This window comes from Branchiostoma belcheri, unplaced genomic scaffold (assembly GCF_001625305.1).
Source record: "Branchiostoma belcheri isolate BF01 breed outbred unplaced genomic scaffold, Haploidv18h27 scaffold107, whole genome shotgun sequence".
Classification (NCBI taxonomy): Eukaryota; Metazoa; Chordata; class Leptocardii; order Amphioxiformes; family Branchiostomatidae; genus Branchiostoma; species Branchiostoma belcheri.
In genome coordinates, this window is record NW_017802458.1 from 800797 (window position 1) to 817041 (window position 16245).

Here is a 16245-nt window from a genome sequence, read left to right on the forward strand (position 1 = left end):
ATAATGCAACTTGATGTAATCCAACACTAGTTACCATGGTGACAGACGTCTGGTTCAAGCCATTGACCTTATTTGTTTGGAGAAGAGGAAGAGGAAACGGAGCAAAAACAATATGTTTTCCTTCGGTAATTAAGCTTCATACATCATGATTATAGGTTCTGTATCAGAGCTCATGGTGGTTTTTCTTTCCTTCGATATCTTTAACACGAGTACAGCAAGCGCCATGCCAACAGCGACAAAAAGTACCCCTACAACAGTAAGAAAGGACCAATTCGCAGCCCAGGACCTACCATTATCTTTTAGGGGGGCGTAGGTTGGAGATAATAATAGTCCAGTTGTTGTACTCGTAACAGCAGTGGAAATAACACTAGTGTACATGTCTGATTGACATGCAAACTCTCCCAATGGTATAGTTATGATGTCCCTTCCTTTCAGAGAGTCAGGCTTGCTACATGTCATAAGCCTACCGCTATAGTGAGGGCATTCGCCCTGTAGCAATTTAGCTAACCAGAGTAACCTACAGTCACATTTCCATGGGTTTTCACTCATGTAAACGAAGAACCTTCGCTGATCTTGTCTCGCTGATACAATAGAGAAGTTGAACACTTCCTCTGACAGTGTGGATAACTGGTTACCGGAAATATCGACGTTTTGTAGATGCAGAAGTTGTCTAAAAGCAGAAGTTGAAATGAAGTCCAGCTTGTTGTTGGACAGATCGACGCCACGTAGGTTTTTCAAACCGCTGAAACTGTTGTCTGTAACGGTGGTGATGTTGTTGTACTTGAGGTTCAGCCAGACGACAGATGTTGGAATGTTGGAAGGCACTTCTGTGAGTCCTTGTCCCGAACAGGACACAGTTAGCTCCCCGTATGAGTCGGTACAGGTACAAGGGTAGGGGCAGGCTGTATCAGCGGCGTTGGGAGCGGCAAAATGCACCCATGCGACCAGGATGATACCCAATAGGGGTTCAGCCATCTTGTAAACGTGTGTTATGGCCCAGTATGGATCTGTTTCAAAACACACAAAATTTGAGGCGTAAATAAAAGTTCAATGAAACACTGCTGACAACATGCATTCTTACACTATTGCACCAAATGCACTAGTTCCCTATACCAAGGTTTAACAGGAGTATTCTTACGTCTAGTGTCAAAACGAGGTGACATAGAAAACCATGTAAGAATTCGTAACACAAACCTGGGCTATTTTGTAGTACTGTATGGTTCAAGAGCCCCAGAATACCTTTGAAGGTCACACGTGTAGTAACGCCCTCCTAGCGCCACCGAAACTTAACCTCAGAAAGATCGAAATCTAAATTTTCGTACCTAGATGTTAGTAGAACTAGGTTTCGGACCAACCGCGGGGCATCCTACAACATGGCAACACTGGAGACGGTTACTTGAGAAAAGCCGAAAACAGTGGAGTCAGGTGACATGAACTTTGTTGTACGTACAAAAGGCAGGAGGTATGTCTTCCGTTGTTCCTGACTAGGTAGCATGTAAAGGTTATGTTGACACAAGGCTCTCAGTGTATGTCTGCTGCCCGGTGATTGGACAACGTAACACAGCCCCCGACCAATCAGATCTGTTGAGACTGGTGTATAGTTTACGGCAGAGAGAAGGTATATTTTGGCGCCAATATCTGAACTGAAAATTGAGTAATTATAAGAGCCTGCACTACATACATATAATTGAGGGACGGTTAACAGTTTGTCTACATTAAATTGTACTTTTTCTGGCAAACAAATCAAACGTACATGAATCAATGCCGTGATACTGTTGGAATGAAGTTGGAATGGAACCTTTTGATGTAGCATATATAGTTAAGGTCACAGTAAGTAAATTTTATGGATGACATCATCCTCAGACTCCAAATCTAATGCGAGCGGGCGAAAAAAACAAGGTGGGCCGAAAAAAAAGGTTCTTACATCTTAAAATTTTGACTCAATTATTGTACAAATGGTTTTGATTCAGTGTGAACATCACATATACACAGCAAACATCACATATCACTGCATCAAAGAAAGAAACAAAACATTAAATCAGAGCCTTTTCTTGACTCCTCTCTTCAAAGTTATCTGCCATCCACCTTCCGCCATGGCAACAGACATCTTTGCCAATTTTTGGCATGTTGACCACTGTCAGAGGGCAACAATGTTTTTTTTCAAAATCAGGCAAAAATTAATGCGCGCACTGATGTCATCCATAAAGATTACTTGCTGTGGCCTTATCAAAAACGTCCACAGTTCCAGGTCTTGTTACACACTGTGATTGTAAAGCAGTGTAGGTAGGTGTGTTTACCGGTCAAAGGTCGTCATGTGACCACAGGTAAGTCAATAGTCAGGTGTTTTAAAGGGGTACCTGGGTCAGAACATCGAACAACGTTTCCGTTCAAGACAGAAGTTCTTATTACGTCGACGTGCTTGGATTTCATGGTTGCAATATCGCTAACTTCAGCGAAACGGTAACCCTAAGCTAACAAGTATCCAGAAAAGGCAATCTACAAAAGACTAATTGAAAAAGCCAGCGTGACCGACCATGGGGAAGTTCGTTGTTGTGTTGTTCTGCGTCCTACTGGGGATTCAGCATATCACTGAGGCTGACGACAGTCCCTTAGTTCCTGAGACAACAGGTACGGAAACTTCTCCTTTTATTAAAATTTGTTCATTTCTTATTAAAATAATAATATGGTTTATATATGGGCGTAGCTTAACAATTGTGGCGCACATCACTAAGGCCAAAATATTGACTGAATAGTTCTAAGAGGGCGTCAAGATACATAATTGATAAATCATTTGAAAGTTCTTTGGACACAACCTGTATGCAGTCTGCCACCTTGCCAAGGAAAACATTGACCAAGACGTCGGCAGTGAAATATGTGCACTGTGTTCGAAGAACTGTGTTAGCCAGTAATATATAACCAGCCAGAAGAAACGTTTCAAAGATTCATGATTACATATACATATAACTGTTATATAAATAATTCATTCGCAAATTCGCACAAAACTAAAACATTGTGTCCGTGTGACATTATGTCCGTGCCCATATTGCAGTCTAATAATGCAGTGTAAAAAGGCTGAATTACTAGTAGGCAGTTTCGGAGAATACACAATTATACAAAAACTGAATAACATATTGCATAATAACAAACTGAATAACATATACAAATAGTAGTAGGGTGATTACACAATAGAGTATAAATCATAAAGCACTGTTCAGAATTTTGACAGGTATGGAATAGCTCTGTTCCTGTACCTCTCAGATCTTATAGAAGGTACGGTAAGCTCGAACCCCTCTTTAAGTCCCTATTGCGGGTGGGGGTAGCCAGAATCGAACTGACATTGGTTAACAGAGATTTAACATGTTAGTTAATTTTTTGACGCCTTTTTTGTAGACCGAGATCGCTTGTGGGAAGCGTGGAAATACTGGCACGGGAAGACATACTCAACACGAGATGACGAGACAACAAGGAGAAACGTTTGGGAAAAGAACATGGACGCTATCTTTGCCCACAATGCAGCGGGGAAGAGTTATACTTTGGCCATGAACAAATATGGTGATCAGGTACATTGTCCATACTGTGCATATCAATCAATAGTTCGTACTTATAAACCTGCATTTCTGACATCTCCAGTGTCACTGACGAAAGGATGCTACCCGAAACGTTTGACCGTTTTCTAAATCATATCCAGTTGCTTGCGTAACTTTTTGTGGCATATCTTATTACCTGGACGTCTAACCGACATGTCCATACCTTGCTTAGTTGTAATTGACCTCGCAACCCTAGAGGTTTGATTTTTCTTAAAGTCTCAGGGGACCACTGCCCAACACCAGTTACCATGGTGACTGACGTCTGGTTCAGGTCATTGACCTTATTGGTTTGCAGAAGAAGAGGAAACAGAGCAAAAACAATATGTCTCCCCTCGGCAAACATAATAAGGAATTCTTTAGTTCTTATTACACCACATATTCGTAACTATATATTTTGCATATATATGGTGTTTCCCTGTTCCGCCAATGACATAATTTTTATCTCTCGCATGTTCTTGACCATCTCCTAGATACAGCTTCACGGATACACAAATGCCGTCACAAATGGTGAAACCTGGGAACGAGAAGAAATGAACCGGGCGCGTCATCCCGTTGCCATGGGAGCGTGTGGCGGGACCACGCCCCCCTCGTCCCTGGACTGGCGTAAGAAGGGTGTGAGCAGCGGGGTGAGGGAGGAGGGGCAGACGGGGAAGGTCGTCCCTTTTGTACTGACAGGTAATATAAATGCAGCTGTCAATGTAAAGCTGGTGGGAATCCTAGGGATTGCATTGAATTGTGCACGTAGTTGTTTAAGTTTCAGTTCAGTACATATATACATAAAAGTTAGCCTGGGTGCCATGATGCACTAGGGACCCGGGGGTCTAGTTGCCGCCTGGCCCCTAGTGCTGGCAAATACGGAGGATGGCACCCAGGCTAACTTTCATGTATACACAATTGAAATTAGTCAGATATGTTGTTCTGTGTTATAAAGGAAATGGTTTACAGAAGGCAGAAGATATGTTAGAAGTTCGTCAACATATGTAGCCAGTGGTTATTCATATTGTTTCAACGCCAATATGCATGAATATAAGAGACAATTTCAGCCTATGAAAATGCTACGAATATATGGCTTCGGTAGGGAGTTATGTCCCACATCTCGTTTACGTTTTGGAAGTCGCGTTGTTTTAAGAATTAAACAATGCTTTTATGCAATACTGATGGACATCTATGCTATTTTATACTTTAGAGGCTCTGGAGTGCTACCACATCATAAAGACAGGTCAGCTGGTCCAGCTGAGTGTCCAGGAGGCGATGGACTGCTGCGGAGACTCGACGTTAGCCTCGGGGTTTGACTGTATCATCCACCGGACCAAGGGGCTCTGCAGCGCCGGGGACTACCCGACTCAACCCGCGGGGAACTGTAACGCCGCCTTCTGTCGCGCTGCCGCAAATGTACGTACAAGAGTCCAAGACCATTGGGTTTTCTAGCGAAGTTAGTCTGTATAAGAGCCAAGTGTAACGTTTCTGCAACCATGTAGGAATTACTTACTACCCATGTTGTAATACCAGTTGAAGAGAATAAACTGTTCTACAACTTAAAAACGAAATTAACTCACCAGAAATTTTCGACTGAACCGCTCAGTCTTCATCAACTTTATGACCCAAGTGCTGTCAGCACTGTGTCAAATTTTCAAATTTCGTCGGAAGTCGGTATCGCCCCCGTCACGGTTGAGCGAAGGTTGGTGTAGATGTAGATGGATTTTTTCTTCTTCACCGTGAGCACTAGGAATACTAGTACTTACTAGCTGTAATGGCCTAGAATAGGGCTGTTGCAAACAGGAATAGAGAAAATTGCTTTTCAAATGTGAACGTTAACTGTTACAATGGGTCACGTAAACTTGGTTAAGTCGCCTTGAAGAAGGCAGAAGATCCAATTTAATTCGTCTAAATGTCATCATTTTGAAAAAAAGCGTTTTAAGTTCCCTTAACGAAGATGCCATTCACCAATACGGAGATAACGTTTCAGGGTCATGTTGTCAAATATACTTATGCCCATTAGTTAAATGATCCACCTGCCGACGTAAAAATAGGTCTCTTTCATTACTAAGTTGCAATACTCAACTACCTTGTCCATCTACCACAGTGTAGAGACACCGGTCACGTCATCAAGAACAACGAAACTGATTTGATGTGCGCCGTTGCCATGACACCCACGGTGGCTGGTATAGACGCCAGCCAGCCGTCCATGGCGTTCTACCATTCCGGCATCTACCACGACCCGCACTGCTCAACCTCTGACCTCAACCACGCCCTGCTCGTGGTGGGTTATGGGAGTTCTGGAGGGATAGACTACTGGATCTGCCAAAACAGCTGGGGTAAAACAGTCAAACTTGTCTCATTTATAACTTCAGAAAAAGACAATATGAATTTCTTTGAGTCTACGAAGGTAACATTTGCATACATTATATGGTTTGCTCTGTTCATTATTACTCAAACATATATCATATATATGGTGACCGGAGTCTAAATCCCTCCTGCTATGAAATTGCAATATGATGTAACCCAACATCACTTACCATGGTGACAGACGCCTGGTTCAGGTCATTGACCTTTTATGTTTGAAACGGAAGAGGAAACAGAGCAAAAACAATACGTTTCCTTCGGTAAACATAATGAAACGTAACGTGCGAATATTAAAAAGCGGTTACCCAATATTATGCAAATGCAGAGGGATGCATTATCCTGAGTCAAATAATACAATATACATCTACAGTCTATTTTGTCCATCTTTACTCAAGCTATCTACATATCGAAAATCTCGACGATCCGCCAGCCCTTGCATGGTAACTTACAATACGACAAATTCCTGTGAAATGGACCTATGATCCTTGTCCAGACTGATTACACACTGTGCTATTAGGCTCGCTCCGGAGGCGTCGGCAAAAACATGTCACATTTTGTGTATTTTGTTTTCGCAGGTACAGACTGGGGGCTGGCGGGCTACATACTCATTGAGAGGGGGAAGAACACGTGCGGCATCGCTTCTCAGGCTTTCTACCCGGTCTAAGATGTGTCTCCGATGAGAATAAAAAAAATGATTTTCAAAAAGTTTTCAATTTAAATGCTTGTATTGGATTTGAATAATAACTTATAGTTACTGCTTGGATTACAAAAATATATGGATTCCAGTATATATCAATTTGATACAAGATTGAAGGCGCAAGCATGTTTTGAAATAAAAAAAATAACTTAACTAGAAGGTAACATTTGTAATATGGTCTCTTATTCAAACACATCCATATATATTCATATATGCCCAGACAGGAGTCTAAATCCCTCCTGCTATAAAATTGCAACCTGATGTAACCCAACACTAGTTACCATGGTGACAGGCGTCTGATGCAGGTCATTGACCTTATTTGTTTGGAGAACAAGAAGAAGAGGAAACAGAGCAAAATCAATGTTTTCCTTCGGTAAACATAAATAACTTTTATAGAATGTCAGTATGGCGATGTGCTAGCGAATATGTGGGCAAATAGTTTTGCACTAAAACCTCCTTGGTGTTACATTAACGTTACCTTTGTACTTTGAACATGAAATGTTATATTTGATATAGGGGCACATAGTAAAACTATTACTGAAGCAACTGTAACCAAAGTGGGCGTATGACATTCCGATTAAATTTTTTTTTCAATTTGAAATCGTGTTGCCGCAAATTATTTGAGCACAACTTTTATTTCATCGAATGGAATATCCCAGCCGTCCCAGAATGCACCAGTACCAATATGGCGGCCAGGAACGGAAAAAAATATTTTGATTGACGAAAATACGTCATATGTAAGTATTCATCCTCTATTTCATATTGAGAGGAAGGTTTTTCTCTCTTAACATTTATTGGGAATATTCATAAGGAAAGTATTGCCCATGATTATCGACAGATTTTGCTGAAATGTAAGATATTGTTTAGAGGACTTGGGGGAGGGGGGCGCATATAGCACTTAAAGTATATGTTATATAAATGTATAGTTATGTTTATACTGTAACGGTTAGAAGACCGGAAAAAACAACAACAAGCAAATATACAATTCATCCCAGATAGTAGGTCTTTGTGATTTGGACTGGATGCCTGATAAATTATTTTTAGAATGGAAACGTCTTGCTCAGTCTAGCTCTAGGAAAAAAATTATATGATCATGACATGTCCCCAAATTTATCATAATCGTAACATTACCTTATAACCTATACATGTATAATCAAATATAGGTGTAAATAAATGATGCGGTATGCTCTCCAGTCTTTTACCAAACATTTTACCATAAATTACCAAAGAGGGATGCTTACTTGTTTTTGAAGCTCCTAGCATAGCATTGGTCATTCCCTTGACCTTTGGCCTTTTTGTGTTAAAATCTGGCTTTAAGTGAAGATGATGAGAAGCACATCAAAATAAAAATCATATCCATGTTATTCAATATGTGATTATCTAATGTTTCTGTAGGGCTGATTTCTGCCTGGTGACTCTGAACACCAGCTTCAAGAACTTGTAGTTTGTGAAGAGTGGAGACTGTAGCTGTTCCTGTGTTAGGATGGACGTAGCCGAGAGTGTGGTGTGTTCTCACTGTAACACACGTGTGTACAGACAGTGGTTAGTGGATCATGTACAACAGGAACTGCTGGATGAGACCACCTGCCGCCCTTGTTCGGACGTCCTGCAGACGCTGACCGACTTACTCTGCGCCCTGCACCTGTACGGACACCTGAAAACACCTGTCATCAACATCACCTGCTCCAGGTGCTGCTTCAAGGCCGGCAGTGTGGAGAAGTTTGTCCAGCACCTGCAAACCAGGTGTGAAGAGAACATGCTCTCGTGTGATGATGCTGCACCTGCAAAGAATACAGCTGCACCTGTATCAGGTGGTGAGAAAAGTAGCTTCACCTACAGAGTCAGCTATCAGCCAGGCAGTGTGGAAGAAGGGAAGGGGGAGGGGGGCAGTTGTGAGAAGACAGTTGGTACCAGTTCGATGGGCGAATGGGATGGACAACAGTTTCAGCAGATGATGAGCACGCTACTGACCGATACGTCCGGAAAAGGGCGACAGAAAACAAGTCCCGAGGAAGATATAGGAGGGCGCAACAAAGTGACAATAGACATGGCATCTGTCTGTGAAGATGAGGAGGATGACACTGTCAGTGAAGATGTTATGAACTATGTTGAACCTAAAAGTTTTTCCAGTCAAAGCTTGGAAGAGAAAAACACAGCAAATCAAGACAACGACACAGACACAAAAGCAAGCAAGGAATGCAGTGAACCTTCAAACAAAATGAAAACTAAGACAACTAGAGTTAGGAGGTCAAGAGCAAAAAAGCAGCAGCTTGAAAATCTGTTAAAGTGCCACATGTGTGGTTACTCTGACCAGAAGAAGGATGGCCTGGAGTCCCACATGTTGGAGACCCATGGGAAAGTGGAGTACAGGTGTAATAACTGTACCTTCATGGCTAAGAGCCTGAGAAACCTGCGCAGGCATCAGTTGGGACATCAGAGGATGCACGAATGCAAGTATGTCACTTTTAGTATTTAAGATATCTGCATTTGGGTCTTGCTTACAAAAGTGTCATTATTGAGTCCTAAAACACTGGCATTTAAACTAATTCAATTTGATAGCTCAAGCATTCATATAGGGAGAAATGAGTTATGTTTTGTAGGCCCACATGTTATACATTGTATACTGATAGCCTGGATACCATCCAGATTTTGGCTCTGCAATGCTAAAAAAATCACTTGTTTCGAGCATTGGGGAGCCAAAATCCGGATGGTACCCAGGCTAATATACTATAAAGGCATAGCTTTGAAAACAGAAACCATTCTATTAATAATTACAACCCAAGATGTTTTAATATTGATCTTCTTTTCCAGGTATTGTCAGTTCACAACTCGGTGGCAGAAGAACTTAATTCTGCATGAAAGACGTCACACAGGTAGTACAGGTTTAGCTCTTTTAGAATTGTACTGATATGCAGTTAGAATCTTCCTCAATCAGTGACTGTTTTTGAAAGATAAGAAACACGTACCTCCAAATTTTCGATGTCCATTGTACATCTTGATCACAGAGTAGGGGCAAATACTAGTAGGCAGCTCCCAAGTCCTATTTACCCCTACTCCGCAAGGTGGCGGGGGAGGCCAGAAGATCCACACAAGTCTCGACCTAGTCTCGTGTTCTCGCGAGCAGATGTGCACACCCCCATGAAACTCCTTCCTCTTCGCCCCCGCAAAAAATCTGCTTCGTCCCCGTCGTTCCTCTACGCCCCCGGCGCAATTCTGCTTTGCCCCCGTCCTTCTGCTTAGCCCCCAATGGCGGCACAGCTCACAGTCGACACGAAAATCGTCTGCAAAATAACAATAAAGGTTGTGCCGCCAAATTTAAAGTAGCCCATGCTCCGGCAAACATTCTGGACCACCTTTCTGCCAAGTGGCGTTGCACAAATCCTTCCCATTCAAAAGTTTACCCCTACCTCACGGCCCGTCAGTGGTCTTGTCTAGTGCGGAAGCCACCTCTGGTAACCCGGAAGTGACTATCTTACGTTTATAAGTACTGGCGGGAAATTTCACTCACGGCTGGACAGACGCTAGCTAGGCTGATTGCCATGGAAGGTGGGTACTAATTAAAGCCAACTTGGATAATGGCGGGATTTTGTATCAGCCAATTGAACAGTAACTAATCGTGTTCCTTTTGATACAAGTAGACAATAGTGAAAAAATGACAGCTATCAGTAATAGCGTTAAGTTAAAAATTGTGCTGCAAATACTAAGTAGAATTTATAAGGCAATACCTTGCTGTGTGAGGTGACATGGATTTAGAATGCTGTGTAAAAATGTGCATGTAACATTACATTTAGGAACAACGTCATTTGTTAGACTGTTAACTCACAACATTTATTAGAAGCATTAAAGATAAGAGTCTGCATAATGTCAATGAGCAGTAGTCACATCCCCAGCTAAAAGTCTGCTTGGTTGTATGAGGGGAAAAACTTCCATCATCATCTGCAGCACTTGCATGTACTGATATATCTGAATGTTACACTATGTGATTGTGGCCACTGCAGTACCGGTCAGATGATCTCTATTTCTACTATTGAAGCACAATCATAAATATCTGGTCGCACTTGTTGTACAGATGTCCCTCTATTGAAAAGATCTTTGTTAATCCTGTGACCAGCCCCTTGACTGTTCTGTCTCCCATCTGTTACATCATAGTGGTACACAAATCATAACTGATAGCCTGCTTCTTACCTTTCAGCACAACAAACCTTCCTGTGTGATGTCTGTGGAAAGGACTTTACCTCCAAGTCGTCATACAAGAGACACCACTGCCGTCACAGCAACACCTGCGTCTGCATCATATGTTCCAAGACTTTTCATGGCAAGACTGCCCTGCAACATCACACAGACTTTTCCCACAGGGACAAGACCTTACAGTGTGACCAATGTAAGAAAACTTACAAATCATATTCAGGCTATATGTCACATATGTCTGTACATTCCCAGGACGAACAGGAATGCAAGGACTGTGGGACAAAGTTTTCGACTAAATCTGCACTGTACAGACACAGAGGGAAAACACATGTCACACCAAAACAAAAATGTGACACATGTGGAAAACTCTTCCACCACCGGTCCCATATGGAAGAGCACAAGAAGACACACATGGGAGATGAGGCCAAAATGTACAAGTGTCCCACCTGCCCAGCATCTTTCAAATGGCCCAAGTCTCTTAAGAAGCACCAGACAACACACGAGGGACGAAAGACTTGCAACATCTGCAATAAAGACTACAGTGGTCCTAGACAGTTAAAGAGACACATGTCAACTGCACATAAAGAACAGTCCAGCAAATGATCTTTTAAAAATGTTTATTATGGACTTTTCAGCCCATTACAGCTTGCAGTTACAACACTCTCATTTTGTGATATGTACATGTAGAATAGGTTTAAAAGGAGCCCAAAGCGACTTGAGTACACCAGTAGAACTAAATTTGAAAAAGTTAATTCTCGGGCCACTTTTCCACATAGTAAGTTGAACTAACCCTTTCCCATTCCATGTTGCTATTCAAGGAGTAAAAATTTTATGTCCCTGTGTCGCGAGAACGCTGTAAAAATCTGAGAATAATTAGCTCCATGGAGCTAGCCGAGTTTAGGGTGGTACCCATAACTAAAATACTCGTCTGGTGGCTTGTTTTTGTGCTGTTTCTAACCACCCAAAGTATGAAAAATGTCGCAAATGTGCTGAAAGGAGGCAGTGAATGCCTTTATCATACAGATTTCCTTCTTCATTTTTTTTCCAGTTATACCAGCCTCAAGTTGCTTTGGGTGCCTTTTAAAGTCCAATACGGCTATGTGGCAAGATTCTGGACATGTCCGTGCGATGGTATTGTCGAACACCAATCTGTCCTTTTAGAGGCGCGTTGAACTTACTGGACAGGGTTTTACGTTTCTTTGTGTTAACCTTGCTTCTGTCAGCTGAATCAAAAGCATGGTTTTTTATCACGACGACATCCAACTTTGTTGGTGGTTTCCATGGCTGTCCTGGTACACTAGTGGTGGTAGGGATGACATCCACTGACTGGCTGGGGTACACTGGTGTACTAGCGGTCATACGCAGAGGGAAACCACGGACCCTGGAATTGACAGGTTAACACAAAATTTACAGAAGGCAAAAAATATTGGACCTGAAAGGGATAACCAAAACAATACAATATACATAGTTACTTAAAATAGAGTACCTGTCACCTAAAAAACAGTTGGTGTACAATATTTAGACCTGTGTACCAGTACGCAGTACCGATACTGTACCGGAAAAATTGATTAGGTACAGGTCCAAAATACCTAATCCCTCAGTACCGGTACTGTACCTAAACAATTTCACACCAATTTTATGCCTATTTGTGACCTCAAATGGGTCCCTGTGTAAGGACAGTGTGTTCATGAAAACAAAAACATCTTTAGTTTTGCCTATATTTTATCTGAGCATTCGCCATAAACAAAGAATAAACCTTAACTAACAAGTTTATTAATGTTTTTTTGTTATTGAAGGAGTTCAGAAGAGCATATAAATTGGTCAAATTGTTCAGGTACAGGTTCAGGTCCGGACCTGTACCTAAACCTGTGTACCTGTACCTGTACCTGTACCTAAAATTTGTTTAGGTACACAGCTCTAATATACATATATATATATATATATATTTTTTTATGTTACACATTTTATTTCAGGAGTTAAGATGCCTACCTAAATGTGAAGCTAAACTGTTTTTATCAGGCATGCTAACTAAAAACTAGTAAATGCTTTCTAATCCCAAAATGGAAAGCATTGGGAGAGCAAAATAAATCATAGGAGTGGAAATCTATTTACAGCAAACATTGACCAATTATAAGGTCACCTTGGTTTGTATGTGGTTTGGAAAAAAACTTTGTTTGAAGTTCTTCCTGTTCTATATTTGTTGCACAGTACAGCTAAAGCTGGTCCACAATGTCCTTGGAATCAAAGATGATATTACATGTACAATATCTCACAGTAATCCTGCTCTACCTGTATATGTAAGTATAATCACGTATGTCCGCATGGAATGCTACAATGCTATCTTGAACAGACCAAGTGACTTACTGTTCAGGTTTCATCCTCATCTTCATTTCATCCACCATGTGGGCTTGGATATGGCCAAGCTTGTGGCAAGATGGGATGTTTTTGCCCTCATGAGTCCTCCTGGCCTGGTCGGCAAAGTACTGCGCTGCCACTAGAGTTCCCAGTCAGGCCTCGAAATTAACTTTTTTTACTATTGTCCCAAAATTGTCCCAAAAATAGATTCCAATTGTCCCAAACTGAGGATGGACTGTCCCAGCCTGCTTTTCAGGAAATAAGTTTATGACAACAATAAGAAAACAACAACAACTGAATTTGTACAACTTGAAGTCCACTAAGTTAGTACAATAAATGTCCATCATTTTCCTTGACTGTAGGGAAATGCATGATAGTATCATGGGCGCAGCACCATCTTCAACGCCCCCCCTCCCCATGCAACATTTGGAATCCCCAATTGGTCAAATTTAAATGTTTGTCAGAGTATTATGGGCTACCGATACCAGCAGCCCGCAGCAGGATGGATGGATCATGTTCCTAAATAATGTGGACAGTCTCAGATGAGAATTTTTCAATTGCCCCGAAATTGTCCCGAAACGTAATTTGAATTGTCCCGAGCTGAAAATTTAGTGTCATTTGACACTGGGACAATGTTAATTTCGAGCCCTGCCAGTGCCCGAACATTGTAGGTTCCAGAGGACACCATTCCATATAGCTAAGGACAGTGTGGCACAATCACAATATCAGTGATTACATTTAGCCGTGATTGTCATATAGTTGTTTCTTCTGTATATTGGTAATTTTATCAAATTGAATAATTCTTCAAATAAAACCAATAATTTCAATAGAAATACATCAATAGATCTGTGCTGTTCACAGGTGCACATCACATATACTTTATACAATAGCTACTAGCTATATGTAAGGTTGCTCTGTTCTATTGAATCCTAAAGTTTATAAAGACATAACCTCACATTTTTTAGTAACTACCTGAATTGTCATGTCAATATGGGCCATGGCTGCTTCCCATGTGGTGAAGTACAGCCCTCTGATGTACCGGCTTGGTGGAGGGTAGATGTCAAAACTGATGCCACGAAGAAGCCGCTCTCTCATCCTGCAGAGACACAAGCACAAACATTTTCACCATACTGTTGGTTACAATGTATTTCCAAACATTCCTTTCCGAAATCCACAACGATAATAGAGTTGCTAATTCAAAAAATAAACTTCGAACATACAGATTATTAAAACACTCATATAACGAAGAAGATTATCTTAAGATCGCAAATGTACGTCACAGATCTGCCATTACTAAACTAAGAATCAGTTGTCACAATTTGCGAATTGAATCAGGAAGACATAACCGCACTCCTCTAGAGCAAAGAATCTGCCAATATTGTAGTTTAGGTAAAGTAGAAGACGAGGTACATTTTATTGTGGATTGTTCCATGTATGACAGCGAAAGAAACGTTCTTTTCAATTTTGTGTCAAGCAAATACTCCCAATTTAAGTATTTGAATAGTATAGAGAAATTTATATTCCTTGTAGTCTTTAACAAACCAGCTTTAACTACTCATACAGCCAACTACATTATAAGATTACCAGAAAGCGAGAGGAAGTTGAACGTACTATAGCCGTTTTATTATCAACATTGATGATGTACTTTGTCAATATGTGACCTGTCTTTAGCCCAGTGGGGCAAAATGTACAATAAAGGTCTTCATTCATTCAATAAACACACTATTGGCTATTTCACTGTGTGCCTGTGCCCAGTCATTTGTTTTCTAATAATGTTTATCTAATTGTTATGCATTCTACTAGACGATCATAACATACCAAATGTACATGGATACTTATACCAAGCAAGGAATGAAACATATGAAATGTATGATGAAGACTGATGAGCAGTACCAAAGAGCTCAGCACTTCCAAACAGAATGTTTCAAAAAAATATTGATCACAGTTAAGGCCACACCAATTTAATTTCTTGGTTAACGGATTTTTCTACAAAAATAATGGAGCGGGCGGGCAGAAAAAAAATAAAAATAAAAACAGGCCTAGGCATCCTATTATAGCCCAAAATGGTACGATAGGAGCCATGAAGTCAACACACCAGGCTGGTTCAAAATTTAAACAATGAATTTTGAACTTTTAATGATACCACTGCATTGAAATATGGAATGACTGTAACAAGTAGTAATAGAATGACTGTTTTCAACTGTTCAGGGCAAAATATGCGCATTTTGCAGTTGATTCTGAATTTTTATTTTTATTTGCAAATCAGAAAAAAATGAAGCGGCGAATCCGTTAACCAAGAAATTAAATTGGTGTGGCGTAAGGCCTTTATATTATTACAAAACAGGAAACTGTCACTCACGCTAGTCTGAGGCGTACTCTATGTACAGCAGAGATCCCTGCCACATTATTTGCTCTGTGCCAGCCCTCCATCTGTGTTGGAAAATGTGACACAAAGGTCATTGGACATTAACGTTAGGCATAAAATTTCATTTCACACTTACAACTTTGTTTATGCAAAGGCTATTAACGTTACACAAGTAATTTAAGTAAATAAGTAAAATAACACTGTCCAATCAATAATAGGCTGATAAAAAAACATGAAAACTTGGGTTTGGGGTATATGTAGCATAGTATACCAGGCTTTTCAATTTTAAGATTTAGTTCCCTTTACAAAAAGTCAACAATATAGACTACAGCTCTTTATTCTCCAGTTTCAGAGGGTTTTTAAAATATAATATAGAGATAGAGATATTAGAGATAGAGAGAGGAAGATATAAGAAACTGCCTGTAAACGAAAGATTCTGTAAATACTGTACAGAGGGAGCAGTGGAAGATGAAATGCATTTTATCTGTCAGTGTCCTCATTACGATTTTGAAAGAAAAAAGTTATTCAAAGATGTCGCCAATATTTCCCCAAGTTTTTCATATCTCAACCAACAACAAAAGACTATATTATTGCTAAAGTCCACCAACCCATTTATTTTTCAAAGAGTCGGACAATTCATCTCCCACTGCCTCCTGAGAAGAAGTCAAACCCCCTAATAGCATGACAAGAATAGTTGAATAAGATAGAAT

At 40.7% G+C, this 16245-nt stretch overlaps 3 protein-coding genes and 1 pseudogene across 4 annotated transcripts in view; 3 read left to right on the forward strand and 1 right to left on the reverse strand.

Moving 5' to 3' along the window:
- Nucleotides 1-3394: 3394 nt before the first annotated feature.
- Nucleotides 3395-6928, forward strand: LOC109479740 (cathepsin L1-like). Its single transcript, XM_019781732.1, has 5 exons — nucleotides 3395-3560; nucleotides 4058-4262; nucleotides 4774-4979; nucleotides 5671-5902; nucleotides 6506-6928. Exons 1-5 carry the CDS (start codon nucleotides 3489-3491, stop codon nucleotides 6592-6594), a joined length of 804 nt encoding a protein of 267 aa, XP_019637291.1. The 5' UTR covers nucleotides 3395-3488; the 3' UTR covers nucleotides 6595-6928.
- Nucleotides 6929-7304: 376 nt separating this feature from the next.
- LOC109479640 (zinc finger protein 436-like) overlaps nucleotides 7305-16245 on the forward strand; it is a 19185-nt gene continuing 10244 nt past the window's right edge. The window contains exon 1 of the mRNA XM_019781629.1: nucleotides 7305-7364. The gene's annotated coding sequence lies outside the window, so the exon portion shown is untranslated. The remainder of the gene's footprint in view (nucleotides 7365-16245) is intronic.
- Nucleotides 8982-16245, forward strand: part of LOC109479759 — an 11837-nt pseudogene continuing 4573 nt past the window's right edge.
- LOC109479774 lies at nucleotides 11422-15778 on the reverse strand. 2 transcript variants are annotated; one of them, XM_019781776.1, is made up of 5 exons: nucleotides 15530-15778; nucleotides 14143-14266; nucleotides 13827-13867; nucleotides 13180-13323; nucleotides 11422-12196 (listed from the first exon to the last, which is right to left on the reverse strand). In XM_019781776.1, the coding sequence occupies exons 1-5, from the start codon at nucleotides 15628-15630 to the stop codon at nucleotides 11896-11898; spliced, it is 711 nt and encodes a 236-aa protein (XP_019637335.1). In that variant the 5' UTR covers nucleotides 15631-15778; the 3' UTR covers nucleotides 11422-11895. The 2 variants fall into 2 exon arrangements, 1 of the variants encoding a protein (XP_019637335.1); XR_002140798.1 differs by lacking the exons at nucleotides 11422-12196; nucleotides 13827-13867; nucleotides 15530-15778 and having other exon boundaries at nucleotides 12951-13415; nucleotides 14143-14451.

What these genes read in the sequence shown, in the direction of transcription:
- LOC109479740 (XM_019781732.1), top strand. Translation starts at nt 3,489, where the DNA reads ATGGACGCTATCTTTGCCCACAATGCAGCGGGGAAGAGTTATACTTTG. An exon ending in CGTCCCTTTTGTACTGACAG is followed by an intron (nt 4,263 to 4,773) that starts GTAATATAAATG and finishes TTTATACTTTAG; the next exon opens with AGGCTCTGGAGTGCTACCAC. An exon ending in TCTGTCGCGCTGCCGCAAAT is followed by an intron (nt 4,980 to 5,670) that starts GTACGTACAAGA and finishes CATCTACCACAG; the next exon opens with TGTAGAGACACCGGTCACGT.
- LOC109479774 (XM_019781776.1), bottom strand. Translation starts at nt 15,630, where the DNA reads ATGACCTTTGTGTCACATTTTCCAACACAGATGGAGGGCTGGCACAGA. An exon ending in GGAACCTACAATGTTCGGGC is followed by an intron (nt 13,324 to 13,826) that starts ACTGGCAGGGCT and finishes TTTCGAGGCCTG; the next exon opens with ACTGGGAACTCTAGTGGCAG. An exon ending in ATGAGGATGAAACCTGAACA is followed by an intron (nt 12,197 to 13,179) that starts GTAAGTCACTTG and finishes TGTCAATTCCAG; the next exon opens with GGTCCGTGGTTTCCCTCTGC.